This window comes from Mastomys coucha, unplaced genomic scaffold (assembly GCF_008632895.1).
Source record: "Mastomys coucha isolate ucsf_1 unplaced genomic scaffold, UCSF_Mcou_1 pScaffold13, whole genome shotgun sequence".
NCBI lineage: Eukaryota > Metazoa > Chordata > Mammalia > Rodentia > Muridae > Mastomys > Mastomys coucha.
Genome location: NW_022196895.1, coordinates 8,837,259 through 8,853,772, shown reverse-complemented (window position 1 = coordinate 8,853,772; position 16,514 = coordinate 8,837,259). Strand labels below are relative to the sequence as shown.

The 16,514-nt window shown below is 45.2% G+C and overlaps 1 protein-coding gene across 5 annotated transcripts in view; it reads left to right on the top strand.

Annotated features, from left to right (window-relative positions):
- The window catches only part of Tmem241 (transmembrane protein 241), a 136,044-nt gene that overhangs the window by 6,081 nt on the left and 113,449 nt on the right, over positions 1–16,514 (top strand). For 4 of the 5 annotated variants that reach the window (XM_031364974.1, XM_031364972.1, XM_031364969.1 and 1 more), the window contains exons 4-5: positions 2,816–2,893; positions 11,675–11,756. In XM_031364974.1, coding sequence (XP_031220834.1) covers positions 2,816–2,893; positions 11,675–11,756 — 160 coding nt within the window. The remainder of the gene's footprint in view (positions 1–2,815; positions 2,894–11,674; positions 11,757–16,514) is intronic. The other variant, XM_031364973.1, reaches the window with a different exon arrangement.

The window sequence follows — 16,514 nt, the reverse complement described above, 5'->3', positions numbered from 1 at the left end:
ACCCCTCTTCAGTACCACTCCTCACCCCAAATAAAAGAAAAAAGAAAAGGGTACTAACACATGACCGCTATATTTATTGGAACATTTCTTGTAATTTGTTTTTAATTGTTTAAAATTATCTTTTAATTTCTTAGCACCCATGCCTGAGAGTGATGTCTAATTGAGTGGCAGATGAAGTGACAAATCAGAAAGATTTAACAGAATAGGATATGCCCAACTCTCACTTAAGAGAGCAGTGCAGAGAGTGGGGACAGTTTTACCATGATGATCGTAGACAGATTGCAGAGAGAGAACAAGCTAGACATGAGTGAAGACAGAAGGAGCCAGAGAATGAGAAGGAGCCAGAAGATTAGAACATATTGTCAAAGTTACTATGAGGTGGAGCAAAGAATTCAGTCAGAGGCTAAGAGAAAAGCCAGATTGAATCAGTCAGCTTGGAGAGGAGTTTGAGCCAGAGCAGCTGAGTTGAACCAGCCAGCCAGAGTTCACAAAGAACGAGAAGGGGTGAGCGTATTCCTCAGTAAGTCTCAGAGGCTGAAAACATTCTAGGCCTAGATAAGATTGTACGGAGGCTAGAAGCTTCTAGGACTAGGCCTAGGTTAACAGATAGAAGCAGTAAGCCTCTGAGAATAAAATTAAATTTACAGTTACCCAACTAATAATATGCTCGTTGTGTAATCCTTCCTTTTGCCTTTGGGTCCTTAAAACAATGCATAGTTAGTCTTCTGTGGTTTTTTTTTTTTTTGGAGTATTCTTTTGTTAATTTTTTAGGGAGAAGAGATGTTGACTTTTTTAAAGCATTTTTCCATTTACATATGTATAGAATACATTCCTCACACTTCTCTTTAGAAATGTATTTGGAGGATGGAGAAATGGCTGTATGGTTAAGAGCACTAGCTACTCTTAACGACCCGTGCACCCACGTGATGTCTCCTAACTGTAATTCCAGTTCCAGAGGATCGGACACCCACTCCTTGCCTCTACAGGCACTGCACATGTGGCGCACAGACATAAAGACAAAAACATCCATACACTTCTCTTTGCAGGGAAAACTGACCAGGTTTAGATCTCTGCTCTAGACCTGGTAGACTCAGGAGGCCTGTTCTAGTTGGCCTGTTCTTAGCCGGACCAATGAAACACTAGGTCTTACTATTGACCAATTGTCTTCTAATACATTGAGAGATAGGGGCATATTATGGAGAATGTGGGCAGTGCCTACAAATTCCAAGAAGTAGGAATTAGCCTGGCACGTTCTGAGGTTGCATGTTGTGTGCTTTGGGAATCCCCAAGGCAGGGAGAGAGAGTTTATTCTGGGGAGGGACTAGCCTAAGTCAGAGGGTTTTGAGTCACACATAAGAGACTTTGTCCTGGAGGCCAGGGCTTGTTGGTATACTATCACAACAGATGGGTGTGTTACAGTCACGTCCAAGGTGAGGTCCCTCATGTCATTTGTGACTAAACTTAGGGTCTTAAAACGTATGGATGAATCATGTGAAATATAAAGGTAGCTAGATTGAGTGTCCTGAGAGAGCAGATTGCTGTCGTATGTGACCCCTGGACATGGATGTGAACGCAGCCATGATCACAGTAATTAGAACTTACATAGGCAGGCAGTGGGACATAGAAAGGTCATTGTTAGACCCTGTCAGGGAGAGGTTAGCTGCACGAGGCGTAAGGGATCCTTACACCCACTGTGAATCTTCAAGATACACGGATGGCTTCAAAAACTGGCTCCCTCATGAAAGCTCTTTGTAAAGGGATCAGTAGGGGTTTCCTGCATTTGTGGTAGCTCTAGGAGCGCAATAGTACTGGGAGCCCCAGCATATGGATGAGATACACCACTAAAGAGAACACTTGGCACTATCACTTCTCTATCACCTCTAAGAGATGGCCTTGAGTTCACAGTTTCCCGGCCCCCTTTGAGGTTTAGATTTGTTTTTATGCTATGTGTACTGAGCCATCTCTCCACTCGCTCACATCCCTCTGGACTCAGCCTCCCAAGTGTTGGGATCACAGGTCTCTTCCACCATGCCCAGCTCATTTGGCATTGTGATGTGTTTTGCACTGTAGGAGAAGAAGGAGTGTTGCTAACCTAAACTCTCCCTGACTGTATGTAAGAGCACGTATGCATATACCATAGCTAAGAGCACAGTGTCTCTAGTGAGCTTCGTGGCCCTAGGGTGTATGCAGTATACATGACTGCGAAGGGGATGAGGGCTGAGGAAGAATCAATGATTTTTAAAACACGTGAGTGACATGATTTAATTAGCAGCTTAGAAAAAAATGCTGCAAGATAGAGAATGAATGGTGGGGACAACCCCAGGACTCATAGGACTAAACTAAGGACCAGGTGATGGCTGGTCAATGTGGTGGCTTTGGATGTGGGTGCTATGGTGCTAAATATAATCATGGGGACTTTGCCAGGTAGCCAAGGGGAGGGCTAAGATGGAGAGTTGAGGCTATGTTTCAGTTGGCTGTAAGGATGGTAGGACCATGCTCATGGTTGGTCATGTCTAAGGTGGCATTTTGCATATGATGTAATTGGGAGCTTATGGGATTTCAGGATCGATCTAGGATCTGGAAGTCACTCATATCTATGGGTAATGAATGAGGTTGTTCAGGAAATGTCTAGAAGTGGCACAGGTTGAGTATGAGTGTCAGCTTACTGGAAAGTTGGAGTCATCTGAGGGAAAATGGGAGAGAAGAGGGGAAGGGTTGGAAGTATGTAGTGACGACATCAGCAGTTCTGTCATGACTGGATAGAGCTGGACTCTGCAGGCCTGGACTTACTCATCTTCACATTCATCCTTTCCAGGTGGCAGACATTCGTTGGTGGACTTTTGCTTCACATGTCATGGAAGCTGGGATGGGTGGAGATCCACAGCAGTCTAAGGTACAATAGTGGCTATGTAACTGACTCGTGGCTCACGCACACTTGCTTTAATGTGTATTGAGTTGTACCAGGAAACCACCCTTGAGGTTCAATGATTTTATGAGACAAATTTTGAACAGTGCAAGTCATATGATATTAAAATTACTAGAGACATATGAGTTACAATGCCAAAGTAATTTGCCTTTATTTTCGGTCTAAGGATCACTCCAGATAACTTACTGGAGCAGCTCTAAATATTCTTGGAAATTTTATTAAATTATTTCTATTTGCAGAATAGTTAAGAATAGTTCCAATGTATCAGTTACTTTTCTTTCGCTGTGATAAAACACCAGAACCAAAACAACATACCGAAGGAAGGGTTTGTGGTGGGTTTACAGTTCTACAGGGTCAGGGTCCTTGATGGCCAAGCAGAGGCTTGACGGCAGGAATAGCTGAGAGTTCACATCTTGGTCTGCAAGCATGAAGCAGAGGGAGTGCATGGAAAACAATACATGGCCTTTTCAAGTTTTAAATTATTTTTTATTTAAAAATTACTTATTTTAATTTTTTTTGAGATTATAATTTGGTTACACCGTTTGCCTCCTTGCTTTTTTCCCTCTAACCTCTCCCATCTACCCAGAAGTTGCTGGCAGACAATTGAGTTGTTAAAGTTCTTGCTTGCCTGCAAGCCCAGCACTGGGGTATGTATGGGGGTATGTAATGGGGATAGAGAGAAAAGATGGAACTCACTGGTCAGCCAGGCTAGCAGAATCAGTGAAATCCAGCTTTGGTGAAAGACCCTGTCTCAAAAAAGTAAGGTGCAGAACAATTGATGAAGACATCTGAGGTTGACCTCTGGCCTCCACATGCACACGCACGGCATGTGTACTCATACGAACATGTATGTATCCACACACAAGACAGAAAGGCATATGCCAAGGTCCTTTCCCCTGTAGAGCAAGCACTGGCTTTACAATGATGGGGTGTCAGTGGTCAACTGTCATGGCTCTTTATTTCATGTTTGGAAGTTACTTGATGTCCACTAGATGTCAATAGAATGCAGAATTTTTGAGAATCCCATTTGAGGAGCCCTCCAGGCACCCTGAACAAAACACTGCAGAGTGTGTGCAGGAAGCAGATGTTCTCTCGATAAGGCATGCTCTATTTAAAAAACAAGTGATTTAATTTAATTAGGCTTTCTCTCAGTAATAACAGTCTTATCATGTATGCCAATGGTGAGGTGCATGTGTGGATGGAAAACAGACCTGTGATTCAAGTGAGATGCACTGTCTGGGCTTCCAGTCACTTAAGGGGCTTGACAGATTGGCAGTTTTCAAACCAGACCCCTGGGCAAGAGATGCTTCAAAGTGATGGTACCTCTGCTCAGGAGTTGATCCTCTACCCTCATGCAAACACATACATGTGCAAGCAACCATGCACATGAACACTCTCACTGGCTTAGCAGTCCCCAGAGGCCCAGATGCTGAAGGGACCTGAGACCCTGCCAGGACCACCACGGACTTCAACTCTATTTTGTTTCCTTTGTGGGCAAATATGTTAATGAAAGAATTAGCCCATGTAAGAAGCCCAGATGCCCCAGCTGATGAATGAGAAGAACCTCCTCTATTCCTAATGTTCAGGACCTTGGCTCTTAACTCAGGGTTAGGCCTTTAAAGGTGGCCGGGTCAGTGTGATTCCTTTACAAAGTGATTTTGTAAACTTCAGGGTCTGTATCTTTGAACAGCATTTCTGGGCACTTACCCTGGGTATTATGAAACCATCACAAATATGAGAAAATAATGTATTCAATTATACTCATATGGTATTGGGATAGTAAACAATGCAAGATTGACATAAATATCCAACCACACAACATTCATGCAATTGTTCAGTTATTACTAAGGCAGTCAGTTGTCATTAATTCCATGTCAGTAAGCTGGGTGTGGCTTTTTGCCATGGGGAGTGTGACGTTGAGGAGGTTATGAGACAATATGTGTGTGTAATAAGACCCTGCTGTTGTTGAAGTGTTGTTGAAGTGTTAACCATGCATAACATTGGGCCCTGGGAGAAGCCTGCTGGGTCTGACTGCTTTCTGGCACATCCTGGGTTATAATTGTAGTGTTTTTTCTTTTGTTTTCTGGTTTTTGAGACAGGGTTTCTCTATGTAGCTCTGACTGCCCTGGAACTTGCTGTGTAGATCAGGCTGTGAACTCAGAGACCTGTCTCTGCTGGGATTATAGGTGTATACCACACTAAGCCTACAGTGGTTTTTTTTTAACATCAGAGTGTGGTCCAGGATGGCAAGTTCTCCCTGTTCAGAGGGGCCAAGTGTCTCCACAGCCAGCTGTAATGGATTTAGGGTCACAGCCTGTGCTCTGATAAGCCAGGTTTAGTTCTCTGTCCACAGCAATCCAATTAAAATAGCTAAATTAATAGTGAAAGCTAGAAAAAGATGATTTATTCTCTGTGACCATACTGGGAGGAGTGACAAAGAGTGACAAAGGAATCATGCTCTCCACCAAGATCTTCTTCAGGGTCCTAAAGCCCTTAGGTTACAATTACTGCACTGTCAGTGCAATGTGTAACCCTGCCCACCATTGACCTATTCAGTCTTCTTTCTGTAATGTCACCTAACAGATTGTACCTCTCTTTCTGTTAGGAAGTGTCTTTTCTGGCTGGCCTAGGCATTCTCCTTTTCCAGTTTATGACTGCTGGGGTAATTCAGTTTTTTTGGAGGAGTCCATTTATGCAGTCTGAAAGCTAAAGTGAAGGACATGGGTGCCTCTTTCGGAAGTCAGGCCAGTTTCATCACCTCTTCTCCCCAACCGTGTCTGAAGGTCCAAGGAAAATGCCGGCACCCTGAAGGCTGGAGGGGCAAACACTGTCTCATGGGCACATATTACCCTTGCTTGTTAGCCCCAAGTGAGATGGCAGGTCAGGATGGGGTCATTATAAGCCACAATGTCCTATGCCGGGGTCCTGGCCTCGATGTTTGGAACAAAATGCTCGCTCAGCCTCCACGCTACACTTCCCAGGAGTCTCCTGTGTATCCCGTGAAGTTTGCCTTTGTGTTTCGGAGCCGGTTTCTGGTCCTCACATCCTCAGCCAGCGCAAGACTTGTATTTCTTGGAGTCTGTAAGGCAGTGGCGTTTCCTTTGTTTATTTTAAGACGGACTCTGGTGCAGAGGTCTGGGACTTCACTGACCTCACATTCCACAGCCTTGGGCCTGCTGCAGCCCAGCCAGCAGCTGGCTCGCCTTGAGCACTGCGCAGCTGGAGCACAGCCTGCTGTGGGTTTGTGTTCCATTGCCTTTGATCCTTGTGAGCTTAGTCAGAAGTGGGAAAGCTTTTTCCTAGGGAATGGCCACCATCTGTAGTGTCTCCTGGCCCCTGAGGGTGGCGCTGGCACACTCTTCTCTCTGCTCACCTTTAGGTTGGAGATACAGACGCCTGTTATTTCAGGTGGTGATGGAGAATTATATTCCTGTTAGCTTTTTTATCGGACACAAAACACCTATTGTGCTTGCAACTTACCTGTCTATAGTCTTGTCTCTATTAGAGCATGAGGGTTGTGTGGCATGGCGCTAAGGCATGACTGGACTCTTAGAGCTGGGTAGACCTGACTTCAGAATCTGGTCTTGTTTACCAGCTGTTCAATAGGAAGTGACCTGAGATCGGTGTGCATCTGTGTGAGTTGACAACCTTTGATGACAACAGGAGTTAACAACTGGTCAAGTAGGCCAGGGATCCCAAAGGAACCGGTCTGAGGATGCCAGAAGTCGGCTGTGGTCCCTTTCTCTGTGTTATATCCTTGTCTTAGTTAGGGTAACTATTGCTACGGTGAAATACCGTGATCAAAAGCAAGCTGGGGAGGAAAGGGTTTACTTGGCTTGTACTTCCATACTCTAGTCCATCACTGAAACAAGTCAAGCAGGGCAGGAACCTGGAGGCAGAGGCTAGTGCAGAGCCCACAGAAGGATGCCGCTTACTGCCTTGCTCCTCAGGGCTTGTTCAGTCTGCTTTCCCATAGAACCCAGGACCATCAGTTCAGAGATAAGCTCACTTATAGTGGACTAGGCCTTCCTTCATCGGTCATTACTTAAGAAAATGCCTGATAGGGTGGCTTATATCTTATGGCCCGATCTTTTTTGTTTGTTTGTTTGTTTTTGAGACAGGGTTTCTCTGTGTAGCCCTGGCTGTCCTGGAACTCACTTTGTAGACCAGTCTGGCCTCGAACTCAGAAATCTACCTGCCTCTGCCTCCCAAGTGCTGGGATTAATGGCATGCGCCACCACCGCCTGGTGTTAAGGCCAGAGGCCTTTTCTCAGTTGTGGTCTGGGTAGAGGCCTTAGTGGCTCTGTGACTGAAAGTGAGAGGAGGCCCCTGGACACCCACCCGGATGGGCCACCTGGGCTAACAGTGCATCCTCTCCTTGCCTTATGCTGGCTTCTGCTAGAAGTCCTTTTAAAGCCCCCAGACTATTACCTTGAAAGCAACCTTATTTCTTGGACCCCTCCTGTTATATGGGAGCGCTCTCGTGCTTTCTCTCTCTCTCTCTCTCTCTCTCTCTCTCTCTCTCTCTCTCTCTCTCTCTCTTTCTCTCTCTTTCTCTCTCTCCTTCTTCCCCTCCCTCTCTCTCTTCCTCTTCCCCAATTCCTTAAGCTCTTACCTATGAATCTAAAATAAATTTCTCTCTACAACTGATCCTTTGAGGTTCATGAATTTCACTATTTTTATTTTAATTTTTACTTATGTGTGCGTCTATGTGAGTTACATGTGTGTTACAAGTGTGCAGGTCCCTTTGGAGCCTTTGGAGCTAGAGTTGTAGGCAGTTGTGAGCTACGTGATCTAGATGCTAGGAAGTGAACTTTGTCTTCAGCTCTCCCTGGCCTCCTGAGTTTTATTCTTTGAATATTAGAGACAAGAATCAGAAAGTTATTTTAATCAGTGTTCTATGCTGTGAAGAGACACCGTGACCATAGCAACTCTTACAAAAGAAAGCCTTTCACTGAGGCTGGCTTACAGTTTCCGAGGGTTAGTCCATTTTCATCATGACAGAAAGCATGGTGGTACAAGGCCGACATGGTGCTGGAGAAGCAGCTGAGAGGTCTACCGCCGGATCCTTAGGCAGCAGGGAGAGAGAGGCACTGGGTCTGACAGGGGCCTTCGAAACCTCAGTGCTTACCCCCAGGGACATTTCTTCCAACAAGGCACTTTTACCCCAATAAGGCCATACCTTCTAATCCTTTCAAATAGTGCCACTCCCTAAGCATTCAAATACATGAGTGTATGGGGGCCGTTCTTATTAAACCACCACAGTGGCCACTGAGTTTTCCAGAGTCCTACCTCCCCACGAAAGGCTCTGTTGTTCTCAAGGACACCTTGTATTTGTATACTTTTTGTAAGTAGAAAATCAAACAAGGCATGGTGGGGCATGCCTGTAACACTGAAGTATGAGAGGTGAATGTAGGAGAATCAGGAATTCAAAGTCAGCGGTGGCTAAATAGTAAGTTCAAGGCCTTTGTGGGCTAATTGAGACTTCATCTCAAAGCAAAAGCAAAGGCAAACAAGCGTTCAATATACTAAACTAAACAGAGAGTACTGTAGGTTTTGGTCTAGCCTAACTTGAGAAGGCACTGAGACAGATAAGTCTCACTGGGACTGGCACTGGACTAAGGTATCCTAGTATGGGTTTTATGGTTATGAAGAGACACCATGCCCGTGTCAACTCTTTTTTCCCCCGTTGGGTTTTTTTTTTTTTTTTTTTTTTTTTTTTTTTGAGACAGAGTTTCTTTGTGTAGCCCTGGCTGCCCTGCAACTCACTTTGTAGACCAGGCTGGCCTCGAACTCAGAAATCCACCTGCCTCTGCCTCCCAAGTATTGGGATTAAAGGCGTGCGCCACCACTACCTGGTCCGTGTCAACTCTTAAAGGAAAACACTTAATTGCAGCTATCTTAAAAGGTTCAGAGGTTTAGTCATCGTGACAGGAAGCATGATAGTATGTAGACAGACATGGTTCTGAAGAAGTACCTGAGAGTTCTACATCCGGATAGGAAGGCAGCAGGAAGAGAGAGTGACATGGGGCTTGGCTTTACCATCTGAAACCTCAAAGCCCCATTCATTCCCAGTGCCACACTTTCTCCAACTAGGACATGCCCACTCCACCAAGGACACACCTCCTAGTAGCACCACTCCCTAAGAGCGAATGGGGGGCATTTTTATTCAAACCATCACATCCCACTTACTAGCCCACATAGGCTGGTAGCCATATCATAATGCAGAAATGCATTCAGTCCAACTTCAAAAGTCTCCATAGTCTATCACAGTCTCAACCATGTTAATAGTCCAAAGTTCAAAAACTCTTCGGAGATTTATGCCATCTCTTAACTGTGACTCCCTGTAAAATCAAAAAGAAAAGCAATGACATACTTCGTGCAGTAGCACAGGTGAGAGAGCCTGACTATAGTGTCCCACTAGGATGCTTTTCAGTATCTGAGAAGGGAGAACTTTCTTATGGCTATGTGTGTAATTGACTAGGTACTGTATGAAAGTACCAAATAGAATGGACAGATGGGGATGGCTTTCTCCTGTCATAAAATTGAAAAGTGTTCAGTTGACAGTGTTAACTGTTATGTCAGGCATCTTCATGAGACTGTTATGGATTTTTTTATTTGTGTATATATGCACAAGGCCAGAGGTTGGCATTGGGTATCTTCTTTAATCACTGTCTACCTTTTTTATTTTTTATTTTTTGTTTTTTTGAGACAGGGTTTCTCTGTGCAGCCCTGGCTGTCCTGGAACTCACTCTGTAGACCAGGCTGGCCTCGAACTCAGAAATCCGCCTGCCTCTGCCTCCCAAACTGTCTACCTTTTATTTCTTTGAGATAGGGCTCTCTCAGATTCACCCAGACTGGCCATCAAGCCCTAAGGGTCCAGTGCTGGGATTAGAGGTGTGCACTACTACACCCAGATTCTCCATGGGTAACTGGGGATCTTACTCAGATCCTTATATTTGCATACCAGGTAACTTGCTAACTGAGCCTTCTCCATAGCCCTTAGTGTGTGGAGTTTAAACAGTGTAGCATGGGACTGGAAAGACTTAGAGGTTAGGGACACTGGCTACTGGTCCAGAGCCCCTGGATTGGATTCCCAACACCCACATGTCCAACTCACAACCTTCCATAACTCCAGTCTATGAGGATCTGATGCCCTCTTCTGACCTCTGTGGGCACTGCACACACAGTAGTCCAACATACAAAAGGCCATTAAAAAAAAAAAAGTAGAATGAAGAACATGTGACCTGGTGCCTGATTGGCCGCACAAGCTCACTAAATACTGCGAGGCCACTGTTCACAGTGAGTCTGAGAACTTTAGAAGTTGCTATAAGCGTTTGCTGAAGTGAGTCATATAGTCAGTAAGATTCAGAGGCCTTCCTGGAGCCTGGGAACGCTGCTGTGCTGGGTCCGAGTCTGCTCACTGCTTGTCCTGGACAGTAAACGGGAGGACTCTGTGAGCGTGCCACGGCCCCAGTGGTGTTCACTGAGCACGGTGGGATGATCACACTCTCTATGGCTCAAACAGCTTTACTTATTTTTATTAATTTTGAGCCTGACTCTGGGGACCTTAAGCAGCAGAGCAGCGTTGCTTACAAAGTGAGAGGAGACAAGTGGCAGCCCCATGAAACATGTGCCCTGTGTCCCGCGCTTCTCTGTTTGTTTATGGGAGTTTTCTGTTTTTGATTTTGTTTTTTTTTTTAAAGATTTATTTTATTTATTTTATGTGTATGAGTACACTGTAGCTGTATAGATGGCTGTGAGCCATCATGTGTGTGGCTACTGGGAATTGAACTCAGGACCTCTGCCGGCCCCACTTGCTCTGGTCCCCGCTCACTCTGGCCCCACTCGCTCCAGCGTCATTCATTGTGGCTGTCTTCAGATGCACCAGAAGAGGGCATCCATTCTCATTATGGGGGGTTGTGAGCCACCATGTGGTTGCTGGTATCCGAACTCAGGACCTTGGGGAGAACAGTCGGTGCTCTTACCTGCTGAGCCATCTTGCCAGCCCCTGATTTTGTTTTTTTGAGATAAGATTTCAGTATGTAGTTCTGGCTGTCCTGGAACTCATTGTATAGATCAGGCTGGCCCCCAATTCATAAAGATCTGCCTGTCTCTGCCTCCCAAGTGCTTGACATTAAAGGTGTGTGCCACCACCCATAGCTGATTTATTAATTTTGAGGAGGACGAGATTCTAGACTATAATGAAAAGTCAGATCCTAGTATGGTCAACTTGAGCCAAAGAAGTGTACCTTTCAAAGCCTTCAGGGCTCTCTAAAATTCCAGGTTAAAGTCTGAAGAAGCCAGAATAGGACCACCCTGTTGAAGTTCCAAGATTTATTATTTAAAAACTTTTTTAAAATTTTTTTGGTTCAAAGTTTATTTCCATGGAGCTATTTAAAACATGTTAGGTAAACAGTCTTTAAAAAAAAAACAAACAACTATCAGTATACTTGAAAATTAGTGCTGCATCGTTGTCTCCCTGAGCAGCAGTAAGGCCTATCCATGCTCAGTTTTGGGGTGTTCCTGAATGCTGAGCAGATGTCATATGACAGAGCTGTGTGTTGAATGGCTTCACTTGCCTGTGTTGTTCTTTCTGTGAATCAAGAGCACCTGTCACATATCATCCCCCACCCCCAAGGATATTTAGACAAACTTGGTGGAAGGAGTTGGTGCCTCTGGGGTGGGGATGGGGTCTTTTCAAACATGAGGTAGCAAAAGCATTATGATTTCTCCTCCTCTTTTTAGATCTGATGTTTTGACGTGGCTTCCTGCTTCGGTGCTGTTTGTGGGTATAATCTATGCAGGGTCCAAAGCTTTGTCTAGACTGGTAAGTATTAGAATTTCCGTGTGTGGGCAGGGACACATAGTCCCTCTGTCCTGGTCCCCTTTGTGTTTTAATGTACAGTATCTGGCATCCGTTGGGGTTAGGTATCAGCTTGGATGTCTAACTATATCAGAGAATAGAGGTGTTGGTTAGCTTACTGTAGCCATAATCAAAATACCCAAGGAGCAACTTCAGAAAATACATTTTGGCTCATGGTTTCAGAGGGTCCCAAGCTGAGGCCTTGCCTCTTAGGTTCTGGGCCTGTGGTGACAGTAAAGGGCGTGGAAAAGCTGTTGACCCCATGGCAGATGGGAAACAGCAGGATAGTAGATGAGGGAGCAGGAGTAGCTTTCAATGGCCTGCCCCCCAGTAATCTACTTCTTTCAGCTAGATGTTCCTAACTGAAACGTTTCCAGATGTTCCCAAGCCTGCAGTATGTGAGCCCTTCTGAGGGGCATTTGATACCCAAACCAGGACAGAGAAGTCCTGGACCTGAGCTGACATAGAGCTTGTTTTCTGCTTTTGCTGAATTGAAAATAAGTAGAAAATAGGGGACGGCCAGCTTGTCTCACAAGGTTGAAGTGGGCAGAGAGAGAAGCAGCAGCAATTGTGAAGTCTTCTAGCCAGGTCTCCACTGAGCAGATTTCACATGGAGGCTAACCTCGGCACTCTGCCTGAATGCAGGATATCCTTGGAAGCTAACCCTTCCCCTGCTGCGGAGCAGGAACTGGATACATTGATCAAATAGGCTAGGGGAATGGAGGCAGTTGTGAACACAAGTATGGCTGGCCCCGCATAGACCAGTACCTGGATGGACTGGCTGGTTTAAGTGTCAACTTGGTATGTGTTAGAGTCATTAGAGGGGAAGGAGTCTCAGTTGAGGAAATGCCTCTATGAGATCCAGCTGTGAGGCACTTTCTCAATTAGCGATCAGTGAGGGAGGGCCCAGCCCAGTGTGGGTGCAGTCATCCCTGGGCTGATGGTCCTGGGATCTATAAGAAGGCAGATTGAGCAAGCCATGGGAAGCAAGCCGGTTAGCAGCACCCTTCTATGGCCTCTGCATCAGCTCCTGCCTCCAGATTCCAGGCTTGCTTGAGTTTCTGTCCTGACTTCCTCCAGTGATGGACCATGAACTAGGAGTGTAAGCCAAAACCCCTTTCCTCCCCAGCTTGCTTTTTGGCAGTAGTGAGTCGTCGCAGTGATAGAACGTCAGATTCTGGGGTATCCATAACAGAAGCCGTCTGTTCTGCCTTCCCACGAATCATGCCTCTGCTCTGGACTGAGTGAACACCTTCCTCAGTGTGTGGTTTCTGAAGAACAGAGGTGCTTCCAAGTATATTGTTCAGAATGCCAAAATGTCGTTATTTTGCCATCAAGAGAATCCATTAAAACCACCATGGACTTATGAATCAGGATGGTATTAATGCCTTCTGATTTCTATTTTCACTTATCAGAAAATGTCTGATGTTCTGACTTTTGGGAAAACTGCATAATTTGCAACATAATTCAGTCTTTGTGTGTGTGTGTGTGTGTGTGTGTGTGTGTGTTTGCTGTTGTGTTAGTTCCTGAGACCTCAGATATAAAAACAGTAAAAACAAACACAATCTCTCTAACAAAGTAATAATGTTAATACCATAATGTCAAACCATAATGTTATGGTTAGGACTACTTCAGGCCTATAAAATAGTAGTTGAGAAAGTAATTTTGAAATTAAGTCATCATTTTTCTCTCATGGTTAATATACTTAAGGAGATTGAAAGAGACGTTCAGAGGGACGGACACACCGAGTGGGCCTAGAAGCTGACCCACAGCACATGTTGGTGCGCAGCTCGGAGTGTTCAGGCACTTCCCGTTCTTTCTACTGCTTCTTTCTAGTTCCATTCACTTTTATTTTTTTCCTGTAGGTTCTAGAAGCTGTAGCCAGAAGCTTAAAGATTGAATAAGTCATGTATTAGGCTTATGAGAAAAATGTTTTTTTTTTTTTGTCGAGATTTTTTTTTTAAAGATTTATTTATTATTATATGTGAGTACACTGTAGCTGTCTTCAGGCACACCAGAAGAGGGCATCAGATCTCATTATGGGTGGTTGTGAGCCACCATGTGGTTGCTGGGATCTGAACTCAGGACCTTTCGAAGAGCAGTCAGTGCTCTTACCCGCTGAGCCATCTCTCCAGCCCGGGAGATTTTTTTTTTCTACTCGTTTCCAGAGTGATTTTCTTTGTATCTTTTATTTATATACATTTTTTATTTTGTGTGTGCATGCATGTTTGTAGGTATGCCCACTTGTGAGGGCATATGTAGATTTTAGAGGTCAACATCGGGAATCTTCTATCATGTTCCAGTACACTCACACAGTGCATGTGTGTGGCTCCCCCTTCCCCCCAGTATCTTGAGACAGTTCCGGCTACACATGTGCATCAAGGCCCTGAGGTCTGCCTGCCTCCACCTTGTCTCCACTGGGGTTACAGGCATGCACCTTCACACTTGAACTTTAGATAGTTTTAGGTCATAAGTCCTCATGCATGTGCATCAACCCCTTCATTCACTGGCCCTGTCTCGCCCTCCTTTGTGTGAGTCACAGTGAACAAGTGAGGGTGAGGCAAATCCAGTCAGCTGGAGGAGGAAGAGAAGCAGCCATAACAGCGCAGCACCGCGGCTTGCCAGCCTGCCTCTAGCCTCCACCAAGTGGCAGCACTTCTGATTTGTCATGCCTTGTCTTTTTCAGACCAGTGTCTTTAAGAGCTGATGCATATGGACTTTTCCCAAAAGCTTATAAAAATTATTTTAATGACTTATTTTTATATTTGTTAAATGCATATTGGTGGTTTTCCTGGATGTGCCTCTGTGAGGGTGTCAGATCTTCTGAAACTAGAGTTGCAAGCCGTTGGGAGCTCCCACGTGGGTGTTAAGAATTGAACTCAGGCCCTCTGTAAGAGCAGCCAGGGTTCCATCTCTTTAGCCTGAACTTTTTTCTTTTTCTTTGTTTTTTGTTTTTTGTTTTTGTTTTTGTTTTTCGAGACAGGGTTTCTCTGTATAACCCTGGCTATCCTGGAACTCACTCTGTAGACCAGGCTGGCCTCGAACTCAGAAATCCGCCTGCCTCTGCCTCCCAAGTGCTGGGATTAAAGGCGTGCACCACCACCGCCTTTTTCTTTTCTTAAAAACAGTGTCCTCCTGTGTAGCCCATTCTGGTTTTGAATTTACAATCCTTTCACCATAGTCCCCTGAGCAGTGAGCATGAGGCATTGACTAGCCTAGATGGTCTGTCTGAGAGAGACTGTGGCAGATTTTCAGGTTCAGGCACCTTACTTCAAAAAGGGACTTAAATAGCAAATGACTAAAACCCCTCCAAAACACATCATAAATGTCTATTCAGTTTGTCTCAGTCGTCAGGGGACTCTATATCCTACAGGGGTGTTGGAAGGACAATTTCTAGGCAATCCCGTCTTTGACCTTGCTCTTTGGTTACATGGACATCAGCTTCAGCCCAAAATTCGCTGTCTTGTGGCTCACTGCAAGACTTTATGAAGTTGATTTATATTCTAGTGTAACCAAATGACTTCCATTTTTGTGTGAGCTCCTGAGCCTCTCAGTTGAGTGGACTGACTTAGTGCATCCCGTCCTCTAGCAGGTGAAAATCAGTGATCAATTCGAATCCCTTAGGGAAGCCCCGAGCAGGAGACAATTGTTACTGTTTTATTCGTGGAAGAATCCGATCTAGCATCTTTTCAGTCCTCAGTTTTTGCACTGCTGCGTAGACATTCCTAGGGTGGGTAAACACCAGGTGCCCACACAGCTTGAGCTGGGTGGAGAATGGGCCTCAGAGTTCTGCTGCCAAACTGTCAGCTAATGAAGTCCTGAGGAGTGAGGGGTGAGCGCTCAGTTAAAGTCTGTGGGCGTATTGTTAGAGTAAACGTTTGAGTGGCTGTGCTTCAGAAAGGCCTCCTTGATCTGACAAAGCTTTGAAATTCTCTTCTGATGTACACAGCTCCTGGGGGCAACCTGAGCAAGCTGTGCTGGGCCCTGTGGGGGAGTTCTTTGTGGATTTTTCACCTCAGACTTAAAACTAACTGATACATAGAGGTTAGGGAGAGAGAAGAGTATTCTAAGGGTTTTTGTTGTTGTTATTTTATTTTTGGAGACATGATTTCATCTGCCCCAGGCTGTCTTCAAACTCTCTGTGTAGCTGAGGATGACCTTGAACTTGTGATTCTCTTGGCAACGCCTCCTGAGGACTGGCTTGACAGGCTTACACTGTTCTAGGAGTGATTGAAGGCCTCAGGTTCCTTCAGCCCTCCGCACTTTGTTGAGTTGAGCTGACTTTTGGTTCATAGCAAAGGTCTTGGGGAAGCAGAGCATTGGCTCTAATCCTAGCATAAGTGCTAGCCAAGTACTCTACCACCGAACTGCATCCCAACCCTAGGAGGATTATTTTATAGATTTTGTATTAGTCAGGGTTCTCTAGAGTCACAGAACTTATTGTAGTCTCTATGTAGTAAAGGAATTTATCGATGACTTACAGTCTGTAGTCCAACTCCCAACAATCAACTCCCAACAATGGTCGGCAGCAGCTGTGAATGGAAGTCTGAGGATCCAGCAGCTGCTCAGTTCCACAAGGCAAGCAGGCAAAGCATTTGAGACTTACGGTGTGCGTAAAGGCACAGAAGGCATGGCTTCTGACCTTGAGGAAGTTATGAAGAGACCCAGATTCGGGCCTCTATCAGGCCGAGGCCGTGCACTGAAGGACGACGAGACCAGGCG